Genomic DNA, 25,788 nt, shown 5'->3' on the forward strand with positions numbered 1-25,788 from the left:
TAGCAAGAATGTCCTTCCTCAAATTAGGAAAACAAAACTGCAAACAATACTCCAGGTGTGCAACTGCAGAAGGACCTCTTTGCTCCTATACTCAACTCCTCTTGTTATGAAGGCCAACATGCCATTAGCTTTCTTCACTACCTGTTGTACCTGCATCCTTACTTTCACTGACTGATGCACTAGGACACCCAGGTCTCGTTGTACTTCTTCTTTTCCTAACCTGACACCATTCAGATAATAATCTGCCTTCCCGTTCTTGCCACCAAAGTGGATAACCTCACATTTATCCACATAAAGTTTTGTTCAGAGATTGAAGAAACTATCTAATTTAGCTGAGGAAACAATTTCCTTTCAACCTATTGCACATAAAGTAGTTGAATTAATTAACTTCCCTAAAATCAATTCTGCTTAATCCAGTTATTGACTGAAGTAATTCATTTTGGTGCATTAGCTTTATTTTTATATTTTAGGACATCAGCAAAATTATTTTAACCAGAACTTTGATGCTGTATAAAACAGAATTATGCAAATGTAATGGGATTATTAAAATTATCATATTTAATTCTAAAATAACTAACAAAATATAGCATTCTGAAGATTGCCATTTTTATAGAACACGATTGCGCCTTCTTTACAAGCTAAATTTGGAAATATTGGGAGAGCTATCAAAAGGTATGAAAATCATATTTTTGCTAATAATTAAAGCAATTTTAATCATTACAAACTTGAATAAGAACAATGGAGGAAAAGTACAGTCTAATGAAGATTTGCCTCAGTAACAGCTCTTCAAGTAATTTATGACGTGTCATTCCAGAAATGCATTTTTAAAGGAGGATGATGTTTTTTTTGTCAACAATCGCAATGAACTTTTGTTGAACATTTTGTTCAGGAGTTTGCTAATGTTATTACTCCTTCCTCCCACAAGGTCGTGGAACCAGGCAGCTTATGGTCATCAGTTGAAAAGGTAATTTTTAAAATAGAATCAATGTAAAAAATTGGAATTAGTTGGAACTATATACTTGCAGAACTCTGAACTCTTGATACCCTTAAACCGCAGACCTCAAACCACATCCTGACTTTCTTTGAAATATGAATAGTTCCGACTTCTCACAGTATATTTTGGAAAGACACAAAATACTGGAGTACACAGCAGGTCAGGCAGCATCCCTGGAGAACATGGATAGGCGATTTTCAGTTGGGACTCTACTTCCCAACCAGAATCGTCACCTATCCATGCTCTCCAGGTTTGCTGGCTGACCCGCTGAGTTACTTCAGCCTTTCGTGTCTTTCCTTGGTAAACCAGCATCTGCATCAGCATCTGCAGTTCTTTGTTTCCACAATGTATTCATCCTTCTAAATGCTGCCTTTGCAAAGCTTCTCAAGGAAGAATATCGTGTCAGCTTGGTTTTTGGATCCCAAGGCCCACTTCATCTCATGGATTACTAGCTTTTTTCAAGTTCTGCAATGCATGCTAAAATGATGCTTCTGGCAAAATGATCATCAAAAGCACATTTGAATATAATAAGAAGAAATAAGAAGAAATGAACAGCCAAGTTCTGGAGGGATTCTACAATATGACATATTGGTGTTGCCTTCTGTGCCCTGCACAGATTTTCCATCCAAAAAAGTAATAGAGATGCCTCTGACTTTGTAAAATATGAGGCTGACCAGGGGGTTGCAGAGAATTGCAGGAGTAGTCTGTTAGAAACTAGTGACTTTTTGGAAAGAACAGTCTGTGACCTGAAGTTACTTGAACCCAGATACAAAGAACAGTTTGTGAACTCAGGTAACCTATGTCCAGCCACTAGCCCGAACCAATTATAACTGACACTAACTAAGGCAGATCTGTGAATAACAACCCTTTATGAGGAGAAAAGCTAACGGGCCTCCTGGAATCAGGATCAATAAGGAAGGGCGGGTGACTGGTTTTAAACAATTGAAAAGACCAGTGAAAAATAAAATTATTGTGTGATAAATTAAGCTTGTACAGTCGTGAAGTGTGTGGATTTTTAGGTTGGCTTGGTGGATTTGTCTCTTCTTGTCTAAAGTCTAACAACTGAAAGCTGTGAATAAAGAAGCCGTGAAACCTACCACCGGACTCCGAACATCCTAACATATTAAACAAAAGCTCTCTTTACTAATACCAGAATTGAAATGCTTTAAAATAATCACCAATTATTCAAAGGACTCTTACAAAAGTTTTCAGACCACAACTGATCAAGTATATATTCTCTTCACTTTAACCCTTCTCACCTTCATTATCTTTGCCTTCTCCACCTCAAATAAAGATTAATCCTTCAGTTGGGTACCAATGCTAGAATGATATTATCTCAGACCTTTAACCCAACAAAACTAATCATGCTAATTGATTGAAATAAAAAAACATGTGCACCTTTATCTTTATTAACCACAATATCCAAATATAATCATTGCACTACAAAGCACATTCAGTTTCAATACCTGGAGATCTAAATTGTACAGATAAGTCTTTCTTGATGGTGCGTTTCCTATGGATGTATTTATCATTCGTTCTCCTATTCTAAGTGGAATTTTGAGAATAAGCTTTACACGTAGTGATTTGATTTTCTATAGTGTAAAACTGATCAGTATATGATGGCTCCCCTCACACAATAATTAGTTTTAGAGATGAAGTCAATGGTGGTTATGCATCCTACATGGTACTGATGGCTGAATGCCTAGAATATTTTGACATCTTGAGAAACAGGAATTACAACATGGTATGTTACATGCATCACCAAAACCCTGGACAGGATCTGTCTCCACAGATTACAGCACTTGCTGGTCCATGCTATCTATCACATCCTGAAAGCATTAATGAAGAGCAGCTTAATTCTTGATAACATGGTCTGTAATATTGCCTATAGTGGTTGCCTTTACAGCCACCAGAGTTCCAGTCTGTGGTTTTGTGAAGAGGGCATCATTGTCTTCTGACCAATTCCTTGAAGTCTCTGTTGGGCAGCTGTAGGCACAGTTGTTAAAACCTCTTCAGAATCTGCCTGTAAAAAACTTTCATGTTCCACATTTCTTTTCGGTGTGTGGTCTGTACTGATTCTCACACTTGTTCCCTCTTACACTGAATGTTGTGTTTGCCTTGTCATCATACTCATTGCCTTCAACATCTTATAGTCAATGAACAGTAAATTGCACCCCTACTATCCATTACAATAGTCTTGCATTGTGCAAGAAGCCAGCTGTAAACACCATGTTCAAACTTGTTTTAAAAATAATAAATTGAAGAGTGCATTTGACTTCAGAACATTGTTTTTGTAATAGAAAATATTTTTAGTCTTTATCATTAAGATGATTTGCTACTAATGTCAAATCTAGTGGGCAACTTCAACCAGCACATAAAGGGCACCAACTGCACGTTACGTTCAGTCACAGCTGCAATGTGGAGATGATGAGCCTGGTGTCTCTTGGATGCCATGGATGTTGCAAAGTAATGCTGAAACATCTTTTTGCATATTAATCCTATTTTGCATGAGGCCCACATTATGGCATACAAGATCATAACAAAATCAACTCTATAAAGAATTGCTGATTGCAACTCCGCCTGTCAACATCAATTTGCCACAACCTTCCCCGTAGAATTTCATAATTTTTTTTAATTTTTGGAGATACCGCATGGAAACATGCCCTTCGGCCCAAATCCATGCCGACCATCGATCACCCATTCACAGTAGTTCTATGTTATCCCACTTTCTCATCCACTCCACAAAGTGCAAACTCCACAAAGACAGCATCCGAGGTAAGGATTGAAGCCGGGTCTCTGGCGCTGAGAGGCAATAGCTCTAACCTGTTCCACCACTGTTACACCCTTTGATAGTCTCAATCTGTTTCCCGTACATACTTATTGATTCCCAACTATGACGATAATTAGAGAAATAAATCTGGAGATCCATATCATCTGAGTTTTTGTACATTACCATGTCAAGTCAAGTGAAGTCGAGTTTATTGTCACAAGCACAAATGCGGTGAGGTACAAGTACAATGAAACTCTTGCTTGCAGCAGCACCATAGACACATAGATAACACAAAACAACATAAATTCAATGCATCAATCAATATCAATGGGAAATTCAGATGTGGCTTAAAGCACTTTAATACAAAAGTAAGACACAAGTAATAAATTCTGTGGTTGGACATTTGATTCCAGTACATATTTATAGAGTGTATTTCTTTTTTTTTGGTTAAATGATAATGTGATGGGTGTATTTTAAATGACTGTATAAGTTTACTTCCTTGGTTACAGCTGATTAGAAACTGATTTAAATCATGTAAAAAAGATGGAAACAAAATGCTGGAAGAACTCAGCGGGTCAGGCGGCATCTCTGGATGAAATGAATAGGTGGCGCTTTGGGGTCGGGACTCATTGTGAGGAGGGGGTGAAATCAACCCCCCCCCCCTCCCTTCCCCCCACAATCAGTCAGAAGAAGGGTTCCGACCCGAAATGTCACCTATCCATTTAATTCGGAGATGCTGCCTGACCCGCTGAGTTTTATGTTTATCTTTGGCATAAAGCAGCATCTACAGTGCCTTACATTATAAATTACGTACAAGTTGGGTGAAAACTCTGGGCTTCAGCATTACAGAAACACCATGAATATTATAAAGAGGTAAGATGCTATCACTGTGGTCAATCAAAATAATTATCCAAGGTCTGAGTTAGATCACTGAAGTTTTGAAATATTGTAAGCAAAACATAGGCACCACAAGTCAGGAAGAATACTTTGAATGGAGTGCAGTACAGATTTGCTGGTTGAAATCAAGTTCCAAGGATTAAATTATGAAGAGAGATTGCTTATAAAAGAATTTAGATGATTAAGATGATTTCACATTTTCACAAGATTAAGGGAGACTGTCAGGGAAATGTTTTCGGCTGGAAGGGATTTTGGAACTAGGCGATGTGGTTTTAACATTAAGATAAAATTCAAAAACACTTGTGCATGCACTCACTGGTGAAATTGGATTTTTTTCACAAATGAATTTGATAAAAAAAACTATTATTAGCATGCAATATCTGCAGGAGATATTAAATGCATTTTCCCCCCCACATGATTTCAATGCTGTAAGGACTCTGCAACCAGGAATAGATTTTAGAATTAGGGACCACCCATTTTAGACAGTAATGAGGTTGAATTTTTTCACCTTAATGATTAAATCTTTAGAATTCTCTTCCTCAGAAGCCCGTGGAGGATGAATCATTGAGTATATATTTAAGGTCTAAATAGATTTTTTTGTTCAGTGGTGAATCAAAGATGATTGCGAATAAACAAGAATATAGAATTGAAGTCAAGATCAGATTAGCTGTGAATTCATTTAAGGTAAATTCTGACATAGGGACTCTAACCTGAAAGATTGATTTTCTTTTCTTCCCGCAGATGCAGTCTGACCTGCTGTAATTTTCAAGCGTTTTCTGTTTTTTTCCTTAGCATCTATGCTTTTTTTACATTTTCACTAACTGAATGGCAGAACAGGCTTCAAGACCCATATGACCTATTCATGCCCTATTTCTTATGACTTTGTACTTTTAAGTTGTCCAAGGCATATGATATTAGGTATATAGCTAATTTTAGTATCGAATAGGAACCTGGATGATGAGAGATATCGAGGCTCTGGTTATGAAAAAGGAAGAGGCATAAGTCAAATATAGGCAGCTGGGATCAAGTACTTTAGACTTTAGAGATACAGCACGGAAACGGAGCCCTTTGGCCCACCGATTTCGCACCAACAACGATCTTCCCATACACTAGCACTATCCTACACACAAGGGAAATTTACAATTTTACCAAAGCCAATTAACCTACAAACCTGAGGTAGACAAAAGTGCTGGAGAAACTCAGCGGGTGCAGCAGCATCTATGGAGCGAAGGAAATAGACAACGTTTCGGGCCGAAACCCTTCTTCAGACTGATGTAGGGGGGAGGGGGGGAGAAGAAAGGAAAAAGGAAGAGGAGGAGCCCGAGGGCTGAGGGAGAGCTGCGAAGGGGAGGAGACAAGAGGAGGAGACAGCAAGGGCTACCGGAAATTGGAGAATTCAATGTTTATGCCGCTAGGGTGCAGACTGCTCAAGCGGAATATGAGGTGCTGCTCCTCCAATTTCCGGTGGTGCTCACTCTGGCCATGGAGGAGGCCCAGGACAGAGAGGTCGGATTTGGAATGGGAGGGGGAGTTGAAGTGCTGAGCCACCGGGAGATCAGGTTGGTTAATGTGGTGCTCGGAGAAGAGGTGTTCGGAGAAACGATCGAAAAGCCTATGCTTGGTCTCACCGATGTACATCAGCTGACATCTAGAGCAGCAGATACACTAGATGAGGTTGGAGGAGATGCAGGTGAACCTCTTTCACACCTGGAAGGACTGCTTGGATCCTTGAATGGAGTCGAGGGGGGAGGTAAAGCGACAAGTGCAGCATCTCTTGCGTTTGCAAGGGAAATTGACCGGGGAGGGGGTGGTGCGGGAGGGAAGGGAAGAATTGACCAGGGAGTTACGGAGGGAGCGGTCTTTGCGGACAGCAGACAGGGGGGGAGATGGGAAGATGTGGCGAGTGGTGGGGTCACGTTGGAGGTGGCGAAAATGAAGGAGGACTATTTGTTGTATGTGACGGCTAGTGGGGTGAAAGGTGAAGACTAGGGGGTCTCTGCCTTTGTTACGAGTGGGGAGATGGGGAGAGAGAGCAGTGTTACGGGGTATGGAAGAGACCCTGGTGAGAGCCTCGTCTATAGTAGGGGAGGGGAACCCCCGTTCCCTGAAGAATGATGACATTTCCGATGCCCTGGTGTGGAACACCTCATCCTGGGAGGGATTTAACCAGGGGGGATAGGATGGAGTCAAGGTATGTGGAAATAAGTTCGGTAGGGCACAAACAGGCAGAGACAATGGGTCTACCAGGACAGTCAGGTTTGTGGATTTTGGGGAGAAGGTAAAATCGGGCCGTGCAGGGCTGGGGAACGATGAGGTTGGAGGTTCGGGGGGGCAGGGAGCCGATGAAGTCAGTGATGGTGCTAGAGATAGTGGCCTGGTGCTCATCTGTGGGTTCATGGTCCAGGCGTAAGTAGGAGGAGGTGTCCGAGAGTTGGCGCGTGGCCTCAGCTTTGTAGAGATCGACGCGCCAGACTACCATGACACCTCCCTTGTCGGCGGGTTTGATAACCCAGTCTGGGTTGTTGCGGAGTGAGTGGATGGATGTACGTTCAGGGGGGGAGAGATTGGTGTGAGACAGGGGTGTGGAGAAGTTGAGGCGGTTGATGTCCCGCCGGCAGTTTTGGATAAAAAGGTCTAAAGCCGGAAGGCCATGAGGGGGGGGGGTCCAGAGGAGGGGGGGGCGAGGACTCCTTCCCATGGAAGAATGCTGTGAGGCGGAGGCGACGGTAGAAGAGCTTCAGGTCGTGGTGGGCGCGGAATGTGGGGACGGAGGGGGACAAAGGTAAGACCTGCAAACCTAGTGTGTAGGAGGAAACCACAGCACACTCATAGAAAACTCACGGGGTCACAGGGAGAATGTACAAACTCTGTACTGACAAGCACCCATAGTCAAGATCGAACCTGGGTCTCTGGTGCTGTAAAGCACCAACTCTACCACTTCGTGCACATAGTGAATCACTTCAGAAGTATAGGGGGTTAGCAGTAGATTTAAGACAGCAAACAGAGAGCAATAAAGAGGGTATGAGATAGTTTTGCTGATAAGGTAAAGAAGAATGCAAAAAAATTCTACATGTATATTAAGGGAAAAAAGATAGCGAGCGAGAGAATACGGCTCTTTAAATCAACAAATTGTTAATGTGTGGAACCACAAGACATTAGCGAGGTGTTAATTGAATATTCCTCATTTGTGTTTAAGAAATGATGCGTAGGAACTCGGGGTAGTTAATTATAATGTCCTGAAGAGAATCTATGTCATTCAACAGAAGGTTCTTAAGGTCATAAAATTAATTAAGAAAGATAAATCCCCAGGAATTAATGATGTGTATCATAAGATGTAGTGGGGAACGAGGGAAGAAATTTCAGGGCCATGGGCTGAGATATTTTGTATCATCGAAAACATGATGGCTGAGGTGCCAGAGGACGAGTGTGGCTAATGTTGTGACTGTATAAGAATGGTGGCAAGAAAAAGCCTGGGAACTATAGACCGGCGAGTATTAAGAAAGTATTGGAGGGGATTCTGAGGGACGAATCTACATGCATTTGGAAAGGCAAGGACAGATTAGGGATACTCAACATGGCTTTGTGTATGGAAACCATTTCTCACCAATTTGACTGAGGTTTTGAAGAGGTAACCAAGAACATTGATGAGGGCAATGAAATAAACATTGTCAACATGCATGTTAGTAAGGCGTTTGACAAGGTACCACATTTTAGGATAGTCCGTACGATCAGCTCACATGGGATCCAGGGCAAGCTAGTGAATTGGATACAAAATTGGCTTGATAATAGGAAACAAAGGATGGTGGTAGAGGATTGTTTTCCCGATGGAGGCCTATACCAGTGAAGTATCAGAGGGATCATTGGTGGGTATTGTTTATTATCAATATTAACAATTTGAATGTGAATGTAGATGACATGGTTAGTAAGTTTGAGGATGGTATAGTGGATAGTGTGGAAGGTTATCATAGTTTACAGCAGGATCTTCATCAAATGGGCGAATGGAAGACAAATGGCAGATGGTGTTTAATTCAGATAAATGTCAGTTTAGTTTAGTTTAGAGATAAAGCATGGAAACAGTTCCTTTGGCCCACAGTGTCCATGCCGACCAACGATCATCGTACACTAGTTTTGTCCTGCACACCAGGGTCAATTTACAGAAGGCAATTAACCTACTAACCTACAGGTCTTTGGAATGTGGAAGCTGGAGCACCCGGAGTAAACCTATGTGGTTTCAGGGAGAACGTACAAACACCGTACAGACACCACCCAGGATCGAACCCAGGTATCTGCTGCTGTAAAGCAGCAACTCTACCAATGCACCACTATGCTGCCCAGTGAGTTGTTGTGTTTTGTAGTACAAAGCAGAGCAGGATTTACACAGTAAACATACAGTAAATGACAAGGCCCCATAAAGTGTGGTAGAACAGAGACCACGGTATGCATGTATGAATTGAATGCAACATCTCCAAGTTTGCGGATGACACGAAGCTGGGGGGCAGTGTTAGCTGTGAGGAGGATGCTAGGAGGCTGCAAGGTGACTTGGATAGGCTGGGTAAGTGGGCAAATGCATGGCAGATGCAGTATAATGTGGATAAATGTGAGGTTATCCACTTTGGTGGCAAAAACAAAAAAGTAGACTATTATCTGAATGGTGGCCGATTAGGAAAAGGGGAGATGCAACGAGACCTGGGTGTCATGGTACACCAGTCATTGAAAGTAGGCATGCAGGTGCAGCAGGCAGTGAAGAAAGCGAATGGTATGTTAGCATTCATAGCAAAAATATTTGAGTATAGGAACAGGGAGGTTCTACTGCAGTTGTACAGGGTCTTGGTGAGACCACACCTGGAGTATTGCATACAGTTTTGGTCTCCAAATCTGAGGAAAGACATCTTGCCATAGAGGGAGTACAGAGAAGGCTCACCAGACTGATTCCTGGGATGTCAGGACTTTCATATGAAGAAAGACTGGATAGACTCGGCTTGTACTTGCTAGAATTTAGAAGATTGAGGGGGGATCTTATAGAAACTTACAAAATTCTTAAGGGGTTGGACAGGCTGGATGCAGGAAGATTGTTCCCGATGTTGGGGAAGTCCAGAACAAGGGGGTCACAGGTTAAGGATAAGGGGGAAATCTTTTAGGACCGAGATGAGAAAAACATTTTTCACACAGAGAGTGGTGAATCTCTGGAATTCTCTGCCACAGAAGGTAGTTGAGGCCAGTGCATTGGCTATATTTAAGAGGGAGTTAGATGTGGCCCTGGTGGCTAAAGAGATCAGGGGGTATGGAGAGAAGGCAGGTACAAGATACTGAGTGGATGATCAGCCATGATCATATTGAATGGCGTTGCAGGCTCGAAGGGCCGAATGGCCTACTCCTGCACCTATTTTCTATGTTTCTATGTACATAGTTCTATAAAGATGGCATCACAGGTGAACAGGTGAGGCATTTGGCAGGCTTGCCTTGCCTTCATCAAGTTATTGAGTATAATAATAATAATAATACATTTTATTTATGGGCGCCTTTCAAGAGTCTCAAGGACACCTTACAAAAATTTAGCAGGTAGAGGAAAAACATGTAAGGGGAATGAAATAAATAGTAGGGACATGACTAGTACACAAAGTAAAGACAGAATTCAATACAAAACACAATATGAGGCAATTAATGCACAGATGAAAAGGGAGGGGGACGTGGGGCTAAGGATAGGCAGAGGTGAAGAGATGGGTCTTGAGGCGGGACTGGAAGATGGTGAGGGACACGGAATTGCGGATCAGTTGGGGGAGGGAGTTCCAGAGCCTGGGAGCTGCCCTGGAGAAGGAGTATAGAATTGATACATAATGTTACAGCTGTACAAGACACTGCTCAAGCCACATTTATAGTACTGCATATACGTCTGGTTGCCCTGCTCTAGGAAGAATGTCATAAATCTAGAAAGAGCACAAAAAACATTTGAGGATGAGGGTTTGCGTTAGAAGTAGAAGCTGGCTCCTTTTTCCATGGAGTGCAAGCCACTGAGAGGTGACCTTCTAGAGTTTTGTAAAATCACGAGGAGCATAGATAAGTAGAGTAGCCACAGTCTTTACCCCAGGGTAGAGGAGTCAGATACTAAGCATACATTTAAAATTATACATTTTAAAGTGTCCTGAAGGGCAACTTTTTCACACACAGAGTGCTACATACACACGTAGAATGAGCTGCCAGACAAAATGGTAAAGGTGGCTACAATAATGACATTTAAAAGAAACTTGGACAGGTTAGATATAGGCCAGGCACGCGTGAGCAGAACTAACTCAGCAAAAACAATTGGATCTGGTGGATAAATTCAGCTGAAACGCCTGTTTCCATGCTGTACAGCTCCATGACTATGAATATTGATAGACAATAATCAAAGTATTAAACAAGGTGAAGATAATATATTTAGGTCATCAATCAGTCACAATCTCTCTCAAGGACAAGCATGTTTATATGAGATGTGTGGGACAATTATTTTTACAGAGTGGTGGATACCTGGAACATGCTGTCAGCGGTGGTGGTGGAGGCAGATATGAAAATGGCATTTAAAAAGCTTTTCGATAGGCATGTAGGTTTGCAGGGAATGGAAGGATATTGATTACGTGCAGACAGAGTAGATTAGTTTAACTTGGTATCATGTTTAGCACGGACATTGTGGGCTGAAGGGCTTGTTCCTGTGCTATTCTGCTCTACGTTCTAATGTACTTGAGAAACATAACGGTGTATCCCTGTTATTATGTCCCCATGCACAAGGATTACAAGAGTATCAAGGATAAGAATATCAAATAAAAAAAGGAAATGCTGGAAACTGTCAGGCAATGAAGGTAGACACAAAATGCTGGAGTAACTCAGCGGGACAGGCAGCATCTCTGGAGAGAAGGAATGGGTGACATTTCGGGTTGAGACCCTTCTTCAGGCAATGAATATGGCTAGAGAAATAGAGTTAACATTTCAGGCCACTGACTAGATAGCAGAACATCTACAGACTTGGCTAAAATAATCTGAGGATTTTCAACCCGTCATATAACCATCTAACAATTACAGCACGGAAACAGGCCATCTCGGCCCTACAAGTCCGTGCCGAACAATTATTTTCCCTTAGTCCCACCTGCCTGCACTCATACCATAACCCTCCACTCCCTTTTCATCCATATGCCTATCCAATTTATTTTTAAATGATACCAACGAACCTGCCTCCACCACTTCCACTGGAAGCTCCGTCAAATTAAATATGTTCTTAACCTTTGAGCAATTTCCTAGATTTCATCCTAATTTTAATAACAATGAGTGAGTCTGCTCAAGATAAATTAAAATATTCATTGTCATCTCTATGATCAAGGCAAAAACTGAATTCTAATAAAGTTGATTAGAATCATTTAGCAAAGAGTAAAATATTATTGGTTATAACATGCTGGGTCAGAAAATTCACACTCAAAAATTAACATTTTAAATAAAATTAAGAAAGCAAATTGGTGACTAGAATCTGCATGAAATATTAAATACAATATTTTTCTTGAGATGGTTTATACTTTTCCATCTTCTTTTTCATGATTATGTAGCTCTGTCTTTTAATATGCTCACATGTGTTTTACACCAATTCAAAAATAATGATTCAAAATGATCATTTCATTTCATTGAAATTGAGAATAAATATATTACATCATGCAGTGATTAATGAACTTTCTCAAAATGAGTTTACATTTTCAGCACTTACCAAATGAATATTTTTAATGACGGATTGGTGGGTAGACGCAGCAATTTCCAACTCAGTCTCAAAGAACTCTTCAGGATTTACCACACATAGAATGTTATACAAACGGACATCATATTTGGACTGTAACAGGATCTTACAAGGATAGTGGCCTGGCCCTTCTGATACAAATTTCATTGGCAGGCTGGATGAAGCTTCTTCATCTAGATTTAATGAAAACAATGTAAATCTCATTTTCCAAATTACAAAGCGACTTGACATAAATAAGCATTCTAGAGCTAAGTACAACTCTCATTAATGATAATTTAGCACAAATTTCATCTTGTCCTATTCTTTGCATTTCAAAACTTTTTCCTGCACTTTATTTTACTTACATTAGCAGCTGATTAGCCAAGTAAAAATACAAATATGAAACTAATATTAAAAGGAATTCTCTGTCCACAAACTGAACTCCATCAAACGGGTTTCAAATTTGATCCGAAAGTTATTTATTTTTGTTGCCTCTCAAGAATATTACAAAAGAAACCATTTCAATGTTTGTAGAGTGCAGGTAGGAGCAACAGATGCTGGTTTATAACAATGATAGACACAAAAAGCTGGAGTAACTCAGCAGGTCAGGGAGCATCTCTGGAGAAAAGGAATAGGTAACGTTTCAGGTCGAGACCCTTCTTCAGACTTAGAGTCAGGGGGGAGGGAAACAAGAGATATGAAAAGGTACATAGAACAAATTAATGAAAGGTAAGCAAAAGGACAAATCAAAGCCAGCAACGATGATCAAGGTGGAGCCCACAATTGTCCATTGTTAGCTGTGGGGAAGCTGGTAACAAAGGATACAAACAGTGAAACTCAGCAGGATGACAGTAAAACTAGTACACCAACTAGGGTGGGAGCGAGACGGAGAAAGAAGGGATGCAAGGGTGACTTGAAGTTAGAGAAATCAATGTTCATACCACTGGGTTGTAAGCTGCCCAATCAAAATATGAAGTGATGTTCCTCCAATTTGTGTTGCAGATTGTAGAACACAAGAGTCATGGAGTCATACACTATAGAATGGGGTCCTTTGGCCCACTGTATTTTTGCTGACCATCAGGTACCTATCCATGCATTCTGGCTAGATATTATTTTCTTTCACCATTCCATTGCCAGTCTGACCTGTTTTCTATGGTGTTCTACTGAAACTCATTGAAAAATATCAGATTTTGAAATTGTCCCATTTCAGATGAAATATCACTGACTTGACACATTAACATATAAAAGTGTTTTCTATTTCTATCGCAAAATAGTTTGGGCCACAGATTTGCTTGCAAAACACAATTTTTCAGGCCAATACATATGAAAATTATTATTATTGGTGAGGTAAGCAATTGCAACAATTTCTAGATCTATGCACAATACTGAAAATACAACTAGACTTTTCCAGTCATGACCCATGTAAGCACAAAAGCACACTGGATAGCCACCAAGTGGTCACAGGAGTGGAAGGCAACCTCATCTCCATTACACAGCTACATCTCTTCACCAGATAAAAGCTGTTAAGGGTCTGACCTCCCCAGAGGAGCATGGGTGAAGCTCAACAGACTTCATACTGGAGTTGGGCATTTCAATGCCAGCATGTGGAGATGGGGGCTCCACCAGAGCCCAGCCTGTGAATGCGGAGCAGAACAACAGACAGCCAACCATGTCATCTCTGGGTGCCCGCTCTACCACCCACCAAATGGAGCTCAGGGCCTGGCAGACATTGACGCAGAGACAACAACCTGGCTGCTCAACACCCGGCTTGAGATCTAACTATTCCTTTGGTTTATGTTTCATTCGTAAAGAAGACCCATTATGTAAAATTATGTAATTCCTTTTGCAACACTCGTGTATAGTATTAACTGGAAAATTAAGTTGCATGCTCTGCAATGTGCCTGTTGTCAGACATATTTCAAAGCAACCGTGTTTTAACGGCTGTAGTCTCTGAACAAGGTACATGGAATATCACTCAAATAACTTCCCTGACTATCCCTTTCCTCTGAGATTCTTCCTCGAGAGTACTTCACCCTTCTTTCTTACTCCCACCACTTTCTGAACTGTCTATCCATAGTCCTCATTTATTCCATATTCCAACTGCTCCTGATTGCCAACAACAAGACAATTTTATCCCGAAATCTCACATCCTGGTTTCAACTAGTTTAATTATCCACAGAAGTTGAATAAGGCTTTATTGGAGCAGAAAATTGAAAACGACTGCAAAAGAATGGGTCACCAGCAGTGCAAACCTCCAACAATCAGGTTCTATTGGCTTCACTATTTTCCACTGCTTTCCTGTGTCCTGTGCCCAACTGTCCTGAAGGTTACCCAGGCCTATACGTATCCCCCCCCGATGTTGAGCGTCTACCACTCTCAACAATCAACGAATGTCATGAAATGCTCCCCACCTATTGGCACAAGGGACTTCTTAACATCTTGTCCTGTGTACTTGATTCTAAATTCTTCTGTAGTCATGTTCTTCTGTAACATTTTATAATTATTTTTATAAATAAATTATATTGGTAATTGAATGACTCATATATTACTCAATGTTAACATTTCATAACAGAAATCATAGTGCAATTATGAAACCATTACTATTAATGTCTTTCAAAGAAACATTCATATGTATAAAAGCCAATTGTGGTTGTATTACTCAAATCACACACCTCATGATTGCTTCCATGGAATATCCACGCTAGAGGAGGTCTCATCTAGGATCCTAGAATTTAGAAGATTGAGGGGGGATCTTATAGAAACTTACAAAATTCTTAAGGGGTTGGACAGGCTAGATGCAGGAAGATTGTTCCCGATGTTGGGGAAGTCCAGAACAAGGGGTCACAGTTTAAGGATAAGGGGGAAATCTTTTAGGACCGAGATGAGGAAAACATTTTTCACACAGAGAGTGGTGAATCTCTGGAATTCTCTGCCACAGAAGGTAGTTGAGGCCAGTGCATTGGCTATATTTAAGAGGGAGTTAGATGTGGCCCTTGTGGCTAAAGGGATCAGGGGGTATGGAGAGAAGGCAGGTACAGGATACTGAGTTGGATGATCAGCCATGATCATATTGAATGGTGGTGCAGGCTCGAAGGGCCGAATGGCCTACTCCTGCACGTATTTTCTATGTTTCTATGTCTATGTTTCTATCCCTGGATGGAGGTGCAGAAGGATAAGTAAGGGCTGTGTTACATCTCCTGCGGTTACAGGGGAAAGTACCTGGGTGGGGACGGTTTTTGTGGGAAGGGTTGAGCGAACCAAGGAGTTGCAGAGGGAGTGGTCCTTATCGAAAGCAGAAAGGGGTGAGGACAGGAAGATGTGATTAGCGGTGGGATCATGTTGGAGGTGGAGGAAATGACAAACAATGCTGGTTTGGACACAGAGACTCGTAGGGTGCAAGGTAAGAACCAGGGCAACTATCCTCGTTCCATCTTGGGGGAGAGGGAGCGAGAACAGAACTTCAGGACATAGATGTGACATGGGTGAGGAATCTATTCATAACACCAGAGGGAAACCACGTTTACTAAAGAAAGAGGACATCCAGGGTATTGGCATGTACCTTCTCTAACCTCATCTGCCGCATTTGGTGCTCCGGATGTGGCCTTCTTCACACCGGCGAGACCAAACATAGCCTAGGTGTGCCTAGGCCTGCACTTAGTTTGCCTAGGCCTGCTGGATTTCCCAGCTGCTAACTATTTTAACTCTCCCTCTCATTCCCATACTGACCTTTCTGTCCTGGTCCTCCTCCATTGCCAGAGCTTACAACCTCAAGGTATAAACATTGAACTCACCAATTTTAGGTAACACACCACTGTGTTCTTTTTTTTCTTCCTCCCGCTGTTACCTGACGCCGGTGTGCATCCATTCCTCCTCTATCCCATCCACTTGTTCACCACGCCCAACCTCCCGTTCTCGTCCGCTCCTATATCACCCTCCAGCTTTACATTTCACTGCTATTTCAAGCCTCTTTCCTCCTTATCACCTAGTCTGCTTGTCACCCTTTTGTCACCTTTTCATCTCAAGCCTATGTCCACCCATCTGTCAATCAAAAATCCTCCTCACTATATCCAACTACAGTATCACTTGCCCCCACCTCTTTTCCAGCTTTATCTCCCCCTCTACAATCAGTCTGAAGAAGGGTCCCAAAACATCGCCTATCCATGTCCTCCAGAGATGCTGTTGTCTGACTGAGTTACTCAAGCACTGGTGGGTTTGGAGCAGATGGGGATAAATATGTTAAATCTCTTAATAATTCAACCTATCCATTTTCAGGTGACATGAAGGGAAAGTCAGCCAACCTGCTCCCGAATAAAAACAAAATATCCGGGAAATACTCTGCTGGTCAACCAGCATCTGTGGAAAGAGAGTTAATAAATCAGGACCAGAATCATTTGTCGGCAGATGTTTATCAGATGAAGGGGCCAAAACCAGAAACACTATTTTTCTGTGAACAGACGTTGTCCAATTTACTGAACATTTCCAGCATTGTCTATTTTTATTCAAATTTCCAGCATATGCAGAGTTTTCTTTAAAAATGTATTTTATTACTTTCAGGAAAGAGTCTGACAATTTAAATATGTAATAAAGTTTGAACAAGCTAATTTAACCAGCTTTACACCAGTCTGAAGAAGGGTCTCGACTCAAACCTTCACCCATTCCTTCTCTCCAGAGATGCTGCCTATCCCACTGAGTTGGGCCTCCTCCATTGCCAGAGTGAGGCCCAGCGCAAATTGGAGGAACAGCACCTCATATTTCGCTTAGGTAGTTTGCACCCCAGCGGTATGAACATTGACTTCTCTAATTTTAGATAGCCCTTGCTTTCTCCCTCCTTCTCCTCCCTTTCCCAACTCTCCCACAAAGCCTACTGTCTCCGCATCTTCCTTTCTTTTTCCCGCCCCACCCCCCGACATCAGTCTGAAGAAGGGGCTCGACACGAAACGTCGCCTATTCCTTTTCTCCATAAATGCTGCCTCACCCACTGAGTTTCTCTGTCTACCTTCTACCAAGGTTTTTTGTCTACCTTCGATTTTTCCAGCATCTGCAGTTCTTTCTTAAACACCACTGAGTTACTCCAACATTTTGTGTCTATCTTCGGTGTAAACCAGCATCTGCAATTCCTTCTTACACAATGAGCACTGCCTTCCAGGTTAGGACACAGCTCCCCCACCCAGCTACATTACACCACCCAGCTGCCAAAAAGGACCATTTCTCAAGCTGCCCGTCACACCACACCACCACCTGCACATCCCCAATTAAAAGGTCTCCTGGATTTGATGACTGCTCTCCAGTCAGATCATGAATCAGACTCCTCCATGTGAAGAGAGCAAATACCTTTGGCCAACAAAATCAGATTCTAATTACCTCCCCCCCCCCCCCCCCCCCCCCCCCTCCGTCCCCACCTCTATCAACCTCCCACTCCATTCACTCTGGAATCAGATCCCTATCTAACCCAGAATTGCGGATTGGTCTAATGGGTTTATGACCCGATCTGGGAGCCTCGCATCTCAGACAGGCTGTTTACCAGGCATAGTACCTATTAGCGAGACAAATCACAGGAATGATAATGTTCCATGTAAGATATCCAGACTTGTTTCCCATGCGAAACACCATAAATACTGGCCATGAAACTTGCTCCTGTAAATATCCAGGTCAATGTTCTTATAAAAATTGGATTCTATTCTGAACAATACTGAAATTCATCAAAACAAAGAAAATATTTTTTAAGGATACTCACTATACTTACTACACTGCACTTGACAACGATTTTCTAACAGCATGTCGCACAGGGAGCAAGCAACTGCACCTCATTTGCAGATTAATGGACTGTGAGAAGCTAATACACTGCTATGCCACAGCAGAAAAGCCAATGCATTTGCATTACATTGCATTTATATTGGTGGTTGCACGAATTCGATTTTAACTGAATGAATTGTCCTTAGCTTCTCCAAAGTCTGAGATGAATTTGTAAGATTATGTGCAAATAAATATAAAATGGTTGAGTAGTGCTGCTCAGACTCATTAAGAAGTGACAAGCCATGAAGTCATTGTTCTGAAATGCATCATGTTACATGTGAATCAGTGTAGAGTTAAAAATTAATACCGCATGGTGTGCGAATAAGCAAGCCACGCGTGGTGAATCAAAGAGATCTTTATTGCTGAAGTACAGATAACAACATACACGCGAATGGGGGAAGGCTGACCCGGGGCTGAATATTTATACTAGGGTACACCCCTAAACCTCGTGACAACTCCTTCCTGTCATTACCCAGTCACGTGACCCTACCTCCGACTGCCAAGGGTTCGCATAGTAAGTGCCCTAACCACTGGGTGGCGTCACAGGACCCCCCAGAACCGGAGGCATGAAACCGAAAGGGTAGACGAACGAGGCGGCCGGACCTCGTGCACACATCCCCCCCCACAGGGGACTCCCGCGAGGGAGGCGAAGGCGGGAGCAGGCAGGACCGCGGACGCCCCCGTAGACGAGGCAGGGCCACCAACACAGGTTGACTCAGGTCAACATGGGCAGGCTTCAACCGTGCTACCGACGCAGTCTCACACCGACCCCCCCCCCCTGTCCAAAACAAAAGTCGTATGTCCCCGCTGCAGCACCCGGAAGAGCCCCTCGTACAGCCCCGGGCATCTCAGCATCCTCCAGTTGAGCAGCCGCCAAGGCGGAAAAGTCGATCCCCGGAGCGACATCCAGGACCGCATCAATGGCGAGCTGTGACAACGTGTGTTCAACCCGATTGTTTATACCCTCGATGTGGTGGATGCTAGTGGTAAACTCGGAGATGTACGCCAACTGCCGCTGCTGCCGAGCAGACCAGGGATCCGGCACCTTCGCAAACGCGAAGGTGAGGAGTTGTGATCCGTGAAGGCGGTAAAATCTCACATAGTAAGCGGCCTAATCACTAGGTGGCGCCACAACTGTGATGTACTCCAAAGCTCCATTGTGAATATAAGTGGCAATAGTAGCTATTCTACTAAACACAACATATGCATAATTATTAATGTGCATCAATTATTTATCATAACTTTTTTAAAATTTAACTCCAGTACACACATTTGCTTCACAATAAAATGAGCCAAGTTGATTTAGACTACACTGAATGTTGTGCAGTTTGCATTTATCATTTGAATTTGGAATTTTGTCCTGAAAGGGAAATAATGCATTTATGACATTTTTAAAGATCTGTACATTTGAACATAAAAACTGATGTCTTGAATGGTTAATCCATGATCTTCTGCACAAGCAAATGGGTCATATTATTCTGGCCAGTTCATTGCCATGTTTACCCACCAGGCCTGTTGAATGTGGAGGCAAGTAAGACTGGCCCTCCACATCCAGTACTCAGTTTGCGAATAGACAATAGACAATAAGCAATAAGTGCAGGAGTAGGCCATTCGGCCCTTCGAGCCAGCATCGCCATGTAATGTGATCATGGCTGATCATCCCCAATCAGTACCCCATTCCTGCCTTCTCCCCATATCCCGACTCTGCTATTTTTAAGAGCCCTATCTAGCTCTCTATTGAAAGCATTTAGGGAACCTGCCTCCACCACCCTCTGAGGCAGAGAATTCCACAGACTCACAACTCTCTGTGATAAATAGATAATAGACAGCTTATCGATAAGGTCCTGCCCAAAAACAAAGCAACATTTCACACAAATAGTGGTGACTGTGTGTATTTTAAACTTGTATGTTAATTTTTAATTTATTTCTAAGTACTAACACACTAGCACTAACAACGTACGACCGGGAAACTCTCGTAAAACAAAACTTTAACGTAACCGGAGACTTTTTAAACACTGTACTCACCAATCCAGCATGGCCGGCAGAGATCAAAAGAGCGCGCCGCAGCAACAACAATGGGAGTGCGGCTCCGGGGAAAAGCCAGAGAAAACATCGGGGTAAGCGGGGGGGAGGGGAGGATTCGGAATAGGCTGAGAGCCCAAGCCTTCCGTCCACCTCTGCCCAGCATTCTTCTGGCGAATGTCCAGTCCCTGGAGACCTCAGGGCAAGGATCAGATTCCAGTGGGACACAAGAGACTGCAACATCTTCCGTCTGACCGAGACATTGCTGGCCTCGCTGGTGCCAGATCAGGTAATCTGCCCAACCGAGTCCTTCACTGTTTACCGTGACGACAGAGCGGAAGAATCTGGGAAATCCAAGGGTGGAGGAGTTTGCTTCATGACCAATAATAACTGGTGCAACCTTTGAAATATTAAGACGCTTTCTCATTCCTGCTCGCCCATTCTACCTTCCCCGGGAGTTCAGCTCAGTGATAGCTAAATAGGACACAGAAGTGGCACTATCGGCCCTACACGATGTGCTATGTTGACACCAAAACAAGGCTATGGTGGTAGCTATGGTGGTGGCTGGGGATTTTAATAAGTTAAATCTCAAAAAGGTCATGCCTAACTTCTGCCAACACATCACGTGTGTCACCAGGGGGGAAATAACTTTGGACCACTGCTACACGCCGTTCAGGAAAGGCTACTACGGCCGTTTCTCTCCCTCCTTTTGGAAAATCTGACCACGCTGCCATTTTCCTGCTGCCGGAGTATAAACAATGGATAGTACGGGAAGCGGCAGTGATGTGGGACGTATAGCGGTAGTCCGACCAGTCAGAGGCCATGCTGCAAGATGCACTGAGCAATGTCGACTGGAATATGTTCCAAGCAAGTTCCAGTGACGTCAGTGAGTTCGCGGAAGCGGTCACGCAACATTGCAACAATAGCCGATAACATCATCCCCACGGTAAGGGTTAGCATCTTTCCAAATCAAAAATCCTGGGGGGACAGGTCCATTCGCGTTGCCTTGAATGCTCGCACCGCTGCTTACAACTCTGGCCTGGCATCCGGAAATATGGACGACTACAAGGTAGAGTCCTACCGACTGCGAAGGGCGGTGAGGGATGCAAAAAGGAGGTACAGGGACAGGATGGAGTCGCAGATGGAGCAGCAGGACACCAGACGCCTTTGGCAAGGGGCTACAGACTATAACTAACTACCGGAGCAGTCCTTCCCTCAACCGGAAGTGCCGGCACCATCCCAGCTGATGACCTGAACTCTTTCTACGCACGATTCGAGACGGGCAACATCACCCCTAGCTCGCTGGCTAACAACAACACCACCAGCGGGCTGGCTAGCGAGGCTGGAGGAAGGTCCACCGCTGGGGATGTGCACACATTCTCGTTGTCCGACAACGACGTGAGGACACGAGGAAAGCTGTAGGCCCAGATGGTATATCTGGGCGAGTACTTAAGTCTTGTGCTACTCAGCTAGTTCCAGTGCTCACCACAATATTCAACCTCTCCCTGGCCAAGTCTGTGGTCCCTGCCTGCTTCAACAGATCCATCATTGTACCTGTACCAAAGAATGCCTCTCCAGCATGTTTGAATGACTACCGACAGGTGGCCCTCACCTCCGTAGTCATGAAATGCTTCGAGAGGCTGATCAAGAACTACATCTGCGCCTTCCTTCCTGTAGATGACATGTGCATGTACCTTTAACATAGTGACCTCACCACTACTAACCACTCCCCATATCACAAGTATAATTACAACCTTCCCACCCATTGATCTCTCTCTCTGGTTCCGGTGACAGACCACGAACAGCTAGGGCAGCAACGTATGTGTATCATGAATAAACAGTAGTAAAGACACAGTGTGTTATGAAGTCTTTACATGGTGTCAGAAGTGGGATTCGAACCCACGCCTCCAGTTGGAGTGCCAGGACCTCGGCTTGGTCTCTTTCCACCGTGATATCCACCAGGTGCAGACCCTTATGGACCCCCTGCACGATTACCCTGACCGCTTTGACGACAAACTGGGCAAGCTGCACTGCAGCTACAAGATCGTTGTCGACCTCGGTGTTGAACCTGTGATCCGTCCACCACACTGCGTCTCCTTCGCCATGAAGGACAAGGTGGAGTCAACGCTGCTCAACATGGTTACCATGGGCATCCTGAAGGAGGTGAGCGATCCCACCCGGTGGGTCTCCACCATGGTTGTTGCTGCGAAAAAGGACAAAAGTGAAATTCGCATTTGCATCAACCCCAAGGACCTGAACCTTGCCATCAAACGCCCGCACTTCCCCATGCGGACAGTGGAGGACGTCGCTGCACAGGTTGGCCCGGCCACTGTCTTCTCGGTTCGCGATGCCAAGAGCTCCTTCTGGCAGATACCGCTGGACGAGCGGTCCTCTTACCTGACTACCTTCAGCACGCCCTTCGGCAGGTTCCGATTCCTCTGCATGCCATTCGGGATCAACTCTGCCAGCGAGGTCTTCCAGCGGACGATGGAGCAGCTGTTCGCCAGTCTGCCGTGTGCCATCATCGTTGACGACATCCTGGTCTACGGTAAGGACGTTACTGAGCACAACCTCCACCTCCGTCAAGTCCTGGACCGGGCCCGTGAAATCAACCTCAAGCTCAACCCAAAGAAGCGCCGTTTCCGCGTCCCGGAGGTCACCTATGTGGGCCACGTCTTTACTGCCTCGGGGCTGAAGCCTGACCCGCAAAAGACGGCTGCGGTCTCCGAGATGTCTTTACCCACCGACGTGCCCAGCCTGCAGCGTTTCCTGGGCATGGTTAATTACCTGGGGAAGTTCATCCCCGACCTCAGCGAGCTGAGCGCGCCCCTGAGGGAGTTGATCAAGAAGGACACTGCCTGGGCCTGGTTCCCGCATCACCAGAAAGCTTTTGACGTCCTGAAGTCCAGGCTGGTCAGTACCCCCACTCTCAAATTCTTCGATCTGCAGCGTCCCATTGTTCTCACCTGCGACGCCTCCAAGTTCGGTCTTGGTGCTGCTTGCCTGCAGCTCCACGATGGCCTGCAGCTGCCTGTTTCATACGCGTCCCACACCATGACCCCTGCCGAGCAGCGCTATGCTCAGATAGAGAAGGAGCTGCTTGCTGTGGTGTTTGCCTGCTCCAAGTTCAAGGACTATATTCTGGGCAGCAGCTTCACGATCGAGACCGACCACCAGCCGCTGGTCTCTATCCTCAACAAGCCGATCCACGTTGCCTCGTTCCGTTTGCAGCGCATGATGCTGCAGCTCCAGCGTTTTACGTTCAGAATTGTATATCGCAAGGGCAAGGACATGTTCGTGGCCGACACGCTGTCTCGCGCACCGCTCGCCATCCATATGAATCGTCTGACCTGATGGTACTTAACGTTAACATTGTGCCTTCACAGCAGATGCAGTCCCTGGTCAGCAACACTGCCAAGGATCCTGCCCTGCAGCAGCTTGCCGACGTCATCCGGCAGGGCTGGCCAGACCGTCGTTCATCCTTGCCGGCTGGTGCCGTGCCCTACTTCCTGGTCCGTGACGAGCTCGTGCTGCACGACGGCGTGGTCGTGAAGGGACACAAGGTCGTTGTGCCTGCTGCGCTGCGAGACCACTACTTTCAGACCGCCCACCGCGGTCATCCTGGGGCCGAGGCCACTCTGTCTCAGGCCCAGAGTCAGTTCTACTGGCCCGGCATGGCCCAAGACATCCGGGAGAGGGACTCCGCCTGCTCTACCTGCAATAGCCTCACTCCCCATCAACAACGGCAGCCGCTTCTGCAACAGCCTGCCCCCGAGCTGCCCTGGATGGCCATCGCCACTGACCTTTTCGAGTGGCGTGGCAAGCACTTCCTGGTCCTTGTTGACTCGTACTCCAGCTGATTCGAGGTTGACCAGCTGCACTCCCTCACCTCTTCGGCCGTTATCGGGAAGCTGCGCCGCAACTTCGCAACCTTTGGCTCCCCGGCAAGTCTTCAATCGGACAACGGCAGCCAGTTCTCAAGTGCCGAATTTCGGAGTTTCGCTGCCAGCTGGAACTTCCGACACTATACCAGCAGCCCAGAGTACCCGCAAAGCAACGGCCTGGCAGAGCGCGCTGTCCGCAGTGCTAAGGACTTGCTGGAACATTGTAGACTGTCCCATTCTGACTTTTTACCTGGCCCTCCTCAACCTTCGAAACATCTCCCGCGACCCTGCCTTGGGCTCGCCAGCACAGCGGCTGATGTCTCGCACTACGAGACCTCCGATCCCGGTGACCCAGCGGTCCCTCGTGCCCTCTGTTCTCCAGCCCGCTGCCGTCCAGGAGCGCATTGCCCTCAAGCAAGAAATCCAAAAGCGCTCCCACGACAAGTCCTGCCGTCCCCTCCCGCGTCTGTTCCCTGGCCAAGTCGTCTGGATGCAGTCCCCCTCCGGTCACTCCAGGCTTGCCATCGTCGTCGATACTGCTGGTTCGCCGCAGTCCTATCTGGTCGACCATGACGGTACCATTTACCGCCGGTCCCGCCAACATCTGCGGCTTGTCAACGAGCCCCCACCACCGCCTTCCGACCCCTTTGCCCCCCCGCTGTCTGCCACGTTGCCTGCCGCTCCACGCATGCCTCGGTCCCTGCCTTCTCAGCTCTATCAGCCCCGCTCTCCAACAGCCAATCCTCCCTCGCCTGCCCGTCTTCCCGCTGCTACGCCTGCATCCCCTCCTCCGTCTTCTCCTTCTCCTCCCGGGTCCCCGGTTCGCTCACCCGCACCTGCTCCTGCTCCTGTTCTTCCTGCAGAGGGGGGAGATGGCGAGCTGCGTACCCGGTCCGGGCGGGTGGTCAAGCCGCCTGTCCGTTATGGTAATTTTGCTTAACTGTTTGCTTACCTGCTCGTAGCGTATGAGACGTGGTCGCCCTGTCACTACTGTATTGCTTTTCATTTCCAAGGGGAAGGATGTAGATGACATGTGCATGTACCTTTAACATAGTGACCTCACCACTACTAACCACTCCCCATATCACAAGTATAATTACAACCTTCCCACCCATTGATCTCTCTCTCTGGTTCCGGTGACAGACCACGAACAGCTAGGGCAGCAACGTATGTGTATCATGAATAAACAGTAGTAAAGACACAGTGTGTTATGACTCCTCTTTACACTTCCTCGCAACATGGACCCACTACAGTTCGCATACCGTCGGAACAGATCCATGGACGATGCGGTCTCCCAGGTTCTGCACACAGCTCTCTCTCACCTTGACAGCCAGAAGGGGGGCTATGTGAGGATGCTGTTCATTAACTTCAGTTCAGCCTTCAATACAATAGTCCCCACCAGACTTGCTGAGAAGCTGCTGGAACTGGGGCTTAACCCTCCCCTGTGTGCCTGGGTCCTGGACTTTCTCACCGCCAGGCCCCAGGTAGTCAAGATGGGAAGACATACATCAAAATCCCTCGCCCTGAACACAGGATCCCCCCAGGGTTGCGTCCTCAGCCCCCTACTGTACTCCCTGTATACACATGACTGTGTGGCCAGGTTCAGCTCCAACTCCATAATCAAATTTGCTGATGACACTGTGGTGGTGGGCCCGATCTTCGATAACGATGAGAAGGCCTACCGGAAGGAGGTGGCTGA

At 45.2% G+C, this 25,788-nt stretch overlaps 1 protein-coding gene across 1 annotated transcript in view; it reads right to left on the reverse strand.

Moving 5' to 3' along the window:
* cfap47 (cilia and flagella associated protein 47) overlaps nt 1-25,788 on the reverse strand; it is a 433,070-nt gene that overhangs the window by 196,697 nt on the left and 210,585 nt on the right. The window contains exon 45 of the mRNA XM_033032292.1: nt 12,385-12,584. Coding sequence (XP_032888183.1) covers nt 12,385-12,584 — 200 coding nt within the window. The remainder of the gene's footprint in view (nt 1-12,384; nt 12,585-25,788) is intronic.

This window comes from Amblyraja radiata, chromosome 14 (genome assembly GCF_010909765.2).
Source record: "Amblyraja radiata isolate CabotCenter1 chromosome 14, sAmbRad1.1.pri, whole genome shotgun sequence".
Classification (NCBI taxonomy): Eukaryota; Metazoa; Chordata; class Chondrichthyes; order Rajiformes; family Rajidae; genus Amblyraja; species Amblyraja radiata.